General features: G+C 26.3%; 1 protein-coding gene across 1 annotated transcript; it reads left to right on the top strand.

Annotated features, from left to right (window-relative positions):
- Window positions 1-5,727: 5,727 nt before the first annotated feature.
- LOC145843117 (protein rolling stone-like) lies at window positions 5,728-7,694 on the top strand. Its single transcript, XM_082950582.1, has 3 exons — window positions 5,728-5,857; window positions 6,725-6,941; window positions 7,098-7,694. The coding sequence occupies exons 1-3, from the start codon at window positions 5,771-5,773 to the stop codon at window positions 7,568-7,570; spliced, it is 777 nt and encodes a 258-aa protein (XP_082806708.1). The 5' UTR covers window positions 5,728-5,770; the 3' UTR covers window positions 7,571-7,694.
- The last annotated feature ends 2,574 nt before the right edge of the window (window positions 7,695-10,268 follow it).

Genomic DNA, 10,268 nt, shown 5'->3' on the forward strand with positions numbered 1-10,268 from the left:
GTTGGCCGAAAGGAAATCTGGTTAGCATTTCTGAACCTTGACACGGAGAAAGGCGCCTCACGGTGCCTAGCGCTGAGACGCAGATGAACTCGGAGACTCTGGCGCGAGTCCTGGGTAGAGTTATCTTTTCTTGGCAACAGACGGTGGCCCTGAAATTGGTTCACCCTGAGATAGGGACCTAAAACTCGTAAAGTACAAAAGCTCTTGTGTTGTCCGGTGCAATCGCGTCGGCCCTTGAAAGTCCGAGCGATATGGTGTGATGTTCGAGCAAGCGAGTAAAGTCGGAAGTCGAAGCTCTGAAAAAGGCAATTTCCGTAATGTGTTCTCAGTTGAATCAAAAGGCACGGGTTGGCGGAAAAGCTCACAAACGGCAAAGTCGTAGCAGAAGTTAAAACTTGAAAAAAAAAGAAAATAAGCCATTGATTGGCGATTTGAAGCTCGGAAAATAAAAATAGCAGCAAGTCGGCGAATAAGAAAGCTCCAAAAGTCCGTTCGCCATCACTTATCAAATTGATGCCTCAAAAAGCGGGATGTCTGTTATTACGCCCAGCTGTCCGGTGCCGTGCAAAAACCGCAGAGATCTGACCAGTTCGCTCGTCAGTGGTGCCAGGAAGCTGGAAGGCGAGTCCGGTCGACCGCGGTCGAAGCCGAACTAAGCCGGCTTTTTAAAATCCTACTTCGACAAAACGACAAGCGCGAAAGCGGTGTTTATCCATGATCTTTTACATTTTTATATTAAAAAAAACTTGGTCTATTATTGAATATGAACATTTTTGGACAATTTTTAAACTTTAAGTTTTAATTCTAACACATTAAATTAAAATCAAGTGTTATATAATTACTAATATAGTTTTCTATACTCAAAATATATTTTGTAATTTAATCTTTGTAATAACATTTTAAATAAATGCAGTTTAAATTTAAGTAGTCTAATATACTTGTAAATCACTTAAAGCTAAAAACTATAAAAAATTTAAAATTTAAAATTAAAACTTAAATATTTAAAATTTAAATGCTTAAAATTAAAACTTAAATATTTAAAATTTAAATGCTATCGTTTTGTATAAGTTTTAATATAAATTTTTTATTCTATAAGTTTTCTGAGCAAAAACCTGCTCAATAATTTTTATAAAAACACTTTGCATACAATTTTTTTTGTTAGCAAATCTTTTATTTTAAGACCACAGCTTGTGTCTTAGAATATAAATTTTTACGAGGAAACACCGGAAAAAGCTAAAACAAACAGAAAACTATTTTTACAGGGTTTTAAAAATAATAGGAACTTGAAAATTTGTGCAAAAAAAAACCAAGAATAACCTGGAATTTGAGAAAACTTTAAAAAAATAAACTAGCAAAACATTTAAAAATGAACAAAAATCACATAAAAACCTAAAAAATCTTGAAATTTTAAGCAATTTTTACATTTAAATTAACAAAATTTTGCTATCGTTTGGAATTTTTTAAAATATAATAAAACATATTTGAAATAGCATTACAGTATATTTTCAATATTTAAATACTATTTAAGGCACTTTGTAACCTAAAGTTTAGTTATGTACTAAAAATGGACCTTTTCAAAAAACTAGTAAAAATTAAAAAAGTAGGAAAAAAAAAAAACAAAAAACCTTTGTAAGCCCTGTATTTAATGAATCTTTTGAATTTTGAATGAAAATTTTTATTTGATTTTAAACTTAGTTTGAAGCTAAAGCATTTAAAAAGGATTTCCCATACTGGGCCAAGTTGCCCACTACAGAAATTAAGTGGGCCATAAGCTGCAGAGGGGCCAAAGAGAGGGCCACTAGGTCATAGTTTGAAATTTACACTATATATTCTGGAGTTGATGATGAACAGAAAAGAAAAAAAAAACGTCTAAGGTAGTTTTAATGGTAGTTTCTGGAGAAATTTTGCTGTAGAAGGCCATAGATTTCTTAGTTTCTTTATTTGTTTGGGAAACCCTGATTTAAAATGACAAATCAAGTTTTACAACAGTATTTTTGTAAACAGATACTACAAAAATAGTTTTAAACAAAATAAATTAATTGTGTTTCTATATGTTTAGTATCAAAGTAAATTATTATAGCTAAGTGTTACTTTTAAGATTTAAAAAAAAAAATTTTTTTTACTGCAAAGAGTATACAGGTAAAACTACAATGAATTTTCTTTTAAAAACTTTTAGAAACGATTAAAACAAGTTGTTGTCTTAAGTTGTAAATTAAGGCCAGATAAGAAAGAATATGATTTAAACTTAAGTTAAGGTTTTGTGTTCTTATGGCGTAGGGGTCCCAATGACGGCTTTCTGAGTTAATCAGTTGAACGTTGTAAGATCGAAACCCAGTGGTCGACACATTCACAAAAAAAATGTCTTGGTTTTATACCAGATTTTTTTATACTTCTGGGATAAATAATAAACATCCCTTAGTATAATTAAAGTTATGTTTGTAGTTTGTATGTCAACTCAGACTAATTAAAAATTCATTAATTAAAACAAAGTTTAATACAAAAGTAATAAAGTGTGTAATTTTTCTGTTTCTTTGATTTAAAAAGTTAAGGTTCATAGATAGTTTTATTAGAGTGGTGAAATTAAAAAAAAATCAAGAATATTTTTATAACTATTTTCGAGCTTTAACATTAAAAAGTAAAATATAGTTTTAGTTTACAAAATAAGAGTTACTGAGTTTTCTTTAAAGTGAATATGTTAAATATTTTTTTTCTTGTGCTAGTTATAATGTGTAAAATGTATAGTAAAGTATGATTTTTTTGAACAAAGTTGTATCATACTTTTTTGTAGATTGTATAACTGCAAAACTTAACCAGCTAGATTAAATGAACAGTTTTTAAAAAAATGGAACTTTCATTTCAAAAAACAAATTGTCAGAAGTAGAAAACCTTTAAAGTTTACCAACACCAGACTATTAGATTAATCATGAATGTGATTCAAAATGCTTGAATTTTTTTTTGATTGTGCTTAAAAGATTTTTTTAAAGATTTTATGCTTTTGTATTTTTTTATGTATTAAAAGTTTTTTTCTACTACTAATAATTTTAAGGGTAGTTCTTAAAAGGGTTTTAAAGTTTATATTTGTGCGGAGAAAGGGAAGTCTTATCAGGGTTCCTATTTCCTTGGATAGTTGCATTTTTTCAACAAAACACTGAATTTCCCTAGATAATTTTTTTTAAATCTTAAAAAACAATGAGTTTCCCTGGATTTTATTTTTGCCTAGTGGTACATCAACATTTTAGGTTTAGAAAACGCGTTTTGGGTAAGGGTTAAAAAGTAAGGAAAAAAATAACTAACTCACTCAAGCGTATCGGTAAAAAAACTAATTGTATATGAAGAAGAGTTATTTTGTTGATGTGACGGAAATCCCCCAATATTTTCTGAGTCAGCACAAAAATATAAATAAAAATTCTATGTTTTAATTAGTTTTTAGTATGTTTGGGTAAGGTGGGTTAGGTAATGTTATAAATATTAAAAAAAAACTTAATTGATGATTCAGCACATATTAGGGGTAACACCTTTGCTTGAAAATCGGACCCTTCTTTATATAAAAATTTGGCTTCCACTTTAAAGCATCCCACTGTCAAAATTGAAAGTCTTTTAAAACTTATTTCAATAAATTTGCCTGTAATTTTTGCTTTCAAATATTTTTTTTTATTTTAGTGGAAACCCTGCCTGACAATACTTTTTTTGAAAGAATTTAAAGATTAGTTGATCAATAACGATATTGTTAATTTAAATTTTCTTAAGTATAGTGTTCTCGTTTTTTAAAAAACAAATTTTTTTGTTAACGGTTTAACACAGTTGGAGCACCAAAAAAAAAATCTTAAACTACCTTAAAAAGGTTTTAACGTAGGGGAATTTTTGCTTTTTTCTCTAAACTCCTACAAAAATTACCACGCGTTGCGTTGGGTGTTTGTGTTTGCTTGTTTTATTATTATCTATAAGCTTTATATGTAGTCTCTAAGCATTTTAACTTGATAAGTCCTTCTGAAAACCTTACATTATAAGCACTAGAAAATTTTAGAGTTTGTACTTGTATTTTATTTTTTATGAAACAGTGTCTAACTATACAATACAGATTTTTTGTGTTTATAATTAAAGTTTAGTTTTCTTATAAACTTTCTTTGATTAAGTATTTCTGTGGAAGTTTCATCTTGAATTAAATCTATTTTTATTTTGACAAACATACAATGTCCTTCAGTAAAGACATTAAGCCTAACTTATACCGTAGTTTTCACAGTTGGGTCAGATTTTAAAAAAATTCTTAGTGTTTATAAATTATTTATTTACTATAGTATCTCACTTTTTTAATTTTCCTTAAAAAACTTAAATTTTTGCGGTTTTGTTGTTACAAAATGTTCTAATTTTGCTTCTAGCTATTTATTATGTGTTAGTTGTTGACCTAGATTTTTTTGGTTTGGTAAATAACATCTTAGCTAGAGGATTTTTTTTTTGAAACTTAAGTAAACTTTTCAATTATGCTTCCCAGTAAATAATGTTCAACTTTTTGGTTATTAAAGTGAAATACTTGTGATTCAAAAAATGTACGATTAGTTTATTAAAGACGAAGAAACCTACTTGTATAAACTATGTTTGCTATAATAGTATAACTACAAATTTAAACATTTTCACAACTTTTACCCGTTAAAAGTAAAACATGAAAAACGTTTTTGTAACAAAAGAACAAAAGTTTCACGTAAGTCTTAAGACAAAACAATTAAGTAGACTAATAAGCTGCATAAAAGCTTTTCGTGACATAATGAATGTAGTAAATTACTGTAGCATGACATAAACAATTAAACTCCATACGCTTTTCTCTTATTTGACTGTTTTTTTTTTCAAGAGCACAAGTTATTTTATTTAAACTAATAAGCAGCAGTGCTGGCATGTAATTTTATTTTACAATATGGAATAAATATATATTAAAGGAATTTTTTAATTAAAAAATACTATTAAATAGGTTAGTTTTTGTTATTAATAATTAAATTATGAATAAATGTTAAGAAATAGATATATTTAAACAGTTAATTTAATTTAAATACTTACCTTATATGGTATTTTTTAAAGCGATATTACCAATAGAACGAAACAAAGTTTGTTTTTATGCATATACTTTTATCATTAAAAGAAAACATTAGCACGTGGTTGTTTTACAATATGCCTTACTCATATTTAGTGACGCTTAGCTTTACAGCTTTTGAGTTTGTAACAGTTTAACTGAGTTCTTTTTGTTTAGATTTTTTACTAACGATTGGCGTGTAGTTATCGCTAAAATGTTTTATTATACTTAGTTGAGAAGTAATTTTTGTTTATAAGGTTGAAATTGGAGTTACTAGAATATATTTTTTATTAAATTAAACACTTTTAGGCAGTTAATTTTTACAAAAAAATACTAGTCAGATAAATTTAGATTTAAAAATATTTATTATTTTTGTTATTAAACTTAATATTTATCAAAAAATATCATTCAAAGCAAAAAAAAAATTTTAGATTAGCATAATCTAAACTTACTGTTTTAAAAATAACATTTAGTAGAAATTTATCAACAATGAAAAAATTTAAACTACCAACCTAGTGAATTTAAATTGTACAAACTTATATACTACTTCTACTTAACATTATTTAATCTTAAATTTATTTAAAATTATAACTTTTGTTTAAAAATAGCATGTAAAATGTTAACAGATACAAAAAGTTACGTGAAAACATATTTTTATTAACCAGGTGGTCGCAGCATAATAAAGCATAGTTTTTATAGATAAAGAAAGATATGTCTTATAACTTATGCAAAGATGAATTTTCAAGATCAAAGCTTTTTCTTAATGTAGAATGCACAGAAGACTTTTACACTTTTCAGGTTTGAATTAATAAATAAGAATTGAGTTTATTTGTTTTGTAAAAGTGATTTTTAAACTTATAAAAATTTAATTAATTAAAGACTTTTTGTAAAATATAATACTGATTTTGTTAATACAAAAAAAAAACAGAATTTAAGGTTTAAAAATGAAAATTATATATACTTTACTTTAAGTCTAAAACGAAAAAAAAATACTACTAAAACTAATTCTTTTCAGCATAGAAAACTGTAATAGTGTAAACAAATATACTATTATAAACGATAAAAGCGAGTTTTGAGTAGATTTTTAAATAAATAAATTAAATTACACTTGTTTGTTAAGCTAACTTTTTATAAAGATATTAAAAATTCTTTGGAATACTAAAATAAAACATTTTTCTTTAAAGCTGCAAAAATTTTAGTTTTAGTTTAATTTGTTTTTAAAACCACATTTTTAATAAAAATATGTAAGTATAATTAGCTTTTGTTTACTTAATTTTCTACAAAATGTTTTTTGAAATAGATAAATATTAAACTTTCTTGTACTTTTGATACAAATTAAAATTTTATATTGATTTTTTTACTGCTTAAACTAAATAAAAAAAAATTACTAAGCAAGTTATAAAGGCGTTGTTAGTTTTGTAAATGTTTAGTTTTTGAATAAGCTTCATTTATTATTCTTTTAATAGCTTACCTAAATGTTTAGTAACAGCCATTTAAAACCATCATTATAAATTTGTTGTAAGAATATAAACATTTTAAAAGTAGTGAAAAACAACTACTTTGATTTAAAAAGTATATATACTTTTTCATAAACTAGTAACTAATTTAAATACAACAACAACATTTAAACTGGAATACGATAATATAAATACGTGTTTATTTTAGTGGTCAAGTAGTCGAAAAGCTTACTATTTTTACCGGTTTGTGTCACTGCTGTACATGATAGCGTGGATGATAGTGAATATTGAGGTTTATTCAACAAAAAACGAGTACATTTGGTATTTCACCCACTGGAACGTGGTGCTCGTGAGCTTGTACTTCTTCCTTTCATTTGCTGTGACCCTGCATGGTTTTATAACACAAAAGAATGGAAAAGTCAAGGGTCAGTTTATATTTACCTGTTTTTTTAAATAAAAATTTTGTTCAAATTACTGTTTCTCGAACTACATTTAACGGAGAAAAAAAGTATATTTTTTAGGAATTTTTTTTTAATAGTTTAAGAATATTATCAGTTTAATAAGCTGTTTTATATTAGCAGAGCCAGAGTGTCAATGGTATCACAAAATAATTTTGCTTCTACAGTATGCTGCTTTCAACAGCTCAATGATAGTATCCGTAATATTTTGGACTCTCCTTGCACCATTTAAAAGTGCAGACTACTTGGCAACTCCGAACAACGTTCACATTCACGGTGTCATTCTACTGTTGGTCGTTATCGATTTGTTTCTCATCAAAACTCCAGTCTACTTGGTTACTTTTGTCTACAACATACTTTACGGACTTGTGTACATATTGTTCACGTATCTACTGCATGTTTGCGGAGTCACTTCTAGAGTTTATTCTTTCCTGAACTACGCAAAAAATCCTTCGTTGGCTGCAGGAATTGGTATCGGCATGGGCTTTGGTGCTGCGATACTAGGTCAATCTCTTCAGTACGGATTATTTTGTTTAAGGACACTTTTATACAGGCGCTGCAAAAACAATAACACAGAAGAAACCTGTGGTGTCTAACAAATTACTAACTTTTAGGTTGTTTTAAAATTTATCGTAATTAGATTTTTAATAAATACTTGCCAAAACTAGGCTTGGCTACTTACATTTTAAGTTAGTTGTTTATAATTTCTTCTGTGTTTGTGGTTAACTTAGTATTTAATAAGTTTTAATAGAATAAATTATTTTTCTTAGCAAACAATTAAAATAAATTACTAAAAGTCTAGAAAGGGTTCAGCTAATTAAAAAAAGTTAAAGTCTATTTATACACTTTTTTGTGCTCATTTTATAGTTTGATGATTTAAATTAGGTTTTAGGTTTTTTTATCATAGGTAAAACAAAATACTATACTATTGAAGTTTATCTTTACTTAAAATTATTATCGATCTCTTAACCTTTTGTGTTCAATTTACATTTAAGATTCATAATACTAAAATCTCTCTTATACTTCTTAAATATAGTATTCTATTATTAGCGAACATTTTTCATTTAAAGCAGATCTTACTCATTGTATAACTTTATTTAAGCTTTCAAAAATTATAAAATATTATTGCTAAAAAGTACAGAGTTTGTAAAAAGGTAAAAGATTGGTTTATTTAGTTTTCCGAAAACATTTACAACAAAATTATTAATTTCCATCAGTAAACTTAGCACACTTAATGTTCGACTACATTAAAAAATGACTTATTTAAAACACATTAGGCAAAAAGTATATAATGTTGTTCATGTTATGTGAGGTAGAGTTTGAATTATTTAAGAAAACTATAAAATTCTTAATATTTAGCAGTAGTTAGAAGTTATAAACTTTTTTGATGCTTTATTGCAAATATATTTTTTTATCAAAAATTAAATTACTAGACTAGGGTTGGGTAACGTTTAAGTCGGTCGACCAGATTTTCTATAGCAAAATTTCGCGGGCCGAGATTGTTAGAAAAATTGGTGTAAGCTTGAGTATTATACTCCAAAAAATAAAAAAATAGCTAGATAATAGTATAACTTTAATGGAAAAATAATTCAGTGGCATAAATATGTATTTAATTTCAAACTAAAGAATATTTAAAGTAAGTTTGAGTTTTATTTTTCAAGTTGTTTTCAAGCTAAATCGTAAGCAGGTGTTTTACTTGGCGGGCTAGATCTGACCTGCGGGCTTCGCGTTACCTCTACTTATCAAATGTTTAGAAGTCTTTTGTTTAGACAAAAATATTAATTGATTTAACTTCTACTAAAAAATAGTTATGAAAAATTAATTTAGTTACCCAGTACTCTTAGATTTTTATTGTAAGTTGTGACAGTTAAAAAAAAACCAACCGAAACACATTTGAACTATTTGAAGAACTCATTTTAAATAACTTACTTATGCAAACAAAATAAACTAACTAAGTATTTATATTCAACGTGTTCGGCATTTTTGAAATCGAAAACTTTATTTTATAAACAACCCATATTCTTTAAAGAGTATATTCTTTAAAACCTTGTCATATTGCCAATCTAACTTAATTCTTTTTGATTTTTTATGTTTTAATTTATCTAGACCCGTAAAATACAATGATCAAATTTTCTTCTTTATAGGCATTTTACAAAAAAAAAAGACAAGGAAATAGTTTTAAATTTAAAACTTTTTTTTTATAAATGGTATTGTTATTATACAATTGTATCTGTAAAACTTTAAAAAAAAACTATGATTTTAAAAATATCTTTTTACTCCTGATAAATAATGAATAGTGATGTGTAATAAACTGTAGGTTATATTAACTTCCATAACGGTTTGCAAATGATTAGTAAAATTTATTAAAAAGAAACACTGAACTGCATCGAAAAAAATCGTTAATTTTCTCTGAAAAGAAAGATTACAACCATCTTTTTATTTTTTTCAAGTAAAAGAAAACAAATAAGTCTAAAGAATCAAAGTTCTATTTAAAAAAACAATGTTCTATGCATGTAATTTATAAGTTTATCGTATAAGATAAGTTTTTAGAAATTCTTGTTCAGATAGAAAATAAAACATTTTCGGCTTTATTTAAAAGTTTATTGTTATTAATAGATTTTTATTTCTGTTTTATACAAAATATTTTATGGTTTCAACAAAGTTTTTTATGTCTTCATACCAAAATTAGTTCATTATTTAAGACAGAATCGTTTCCATTAATGGTTATACCTGAACAAATTACATACAATGATTTTTTTGACTGTTTGAAATGAATCAAGTATTAATTTAAACTTAATGATCAGAAGCATTTTTAAATTATAAAGTTTAAAAATAGCAATACTTGGTTTGCTACCAGAAAGTATGTGGTAATTTTTAATTTCTAGAGATGTTTACGAGAATATATAATACTATTTAATTGTTATAAAAACTACTAATATCAGGAATTGGATTACATAGATTTTGTAAAGTATTGCCAAATCGGATATATAAATATTAATCGGTGACTTATTTAAGTACTGTAAATGAATATAAACTTCACTTTTCCATAGCTTATTCGATTTTAGCTGAAAATAGAGCTCAAGTTTTATCTTAAAATGTATCTTAAACAAATTTCATACAGACACTCATTAACAAAATATTTTTTTACGCGCAGTTTACGACTGATTACTTTAACAAAAATAATAATACTCTGCAGTCGTTTTTGAAATTAGTGTCTTAAAAATGATTTAAAGTGTTAGACTTGAATGTACTGTTGGTTTAATTATTTGTAAGTACCAATATTCAAACATGCTT

Source organism: Thalia democratica, chromosome 1 (assembly GCF_965202585.1).
Source record: "Thalia democratica chromosome 1, ktThaDemo2.hap1.1, whole genome shotgun sequence".
Lineage (NCBI taxonomy): Eukaryota > Metazoa > Chordata > Thaliacea > Salpida > Salpidae > Thalia > Thalia democratica.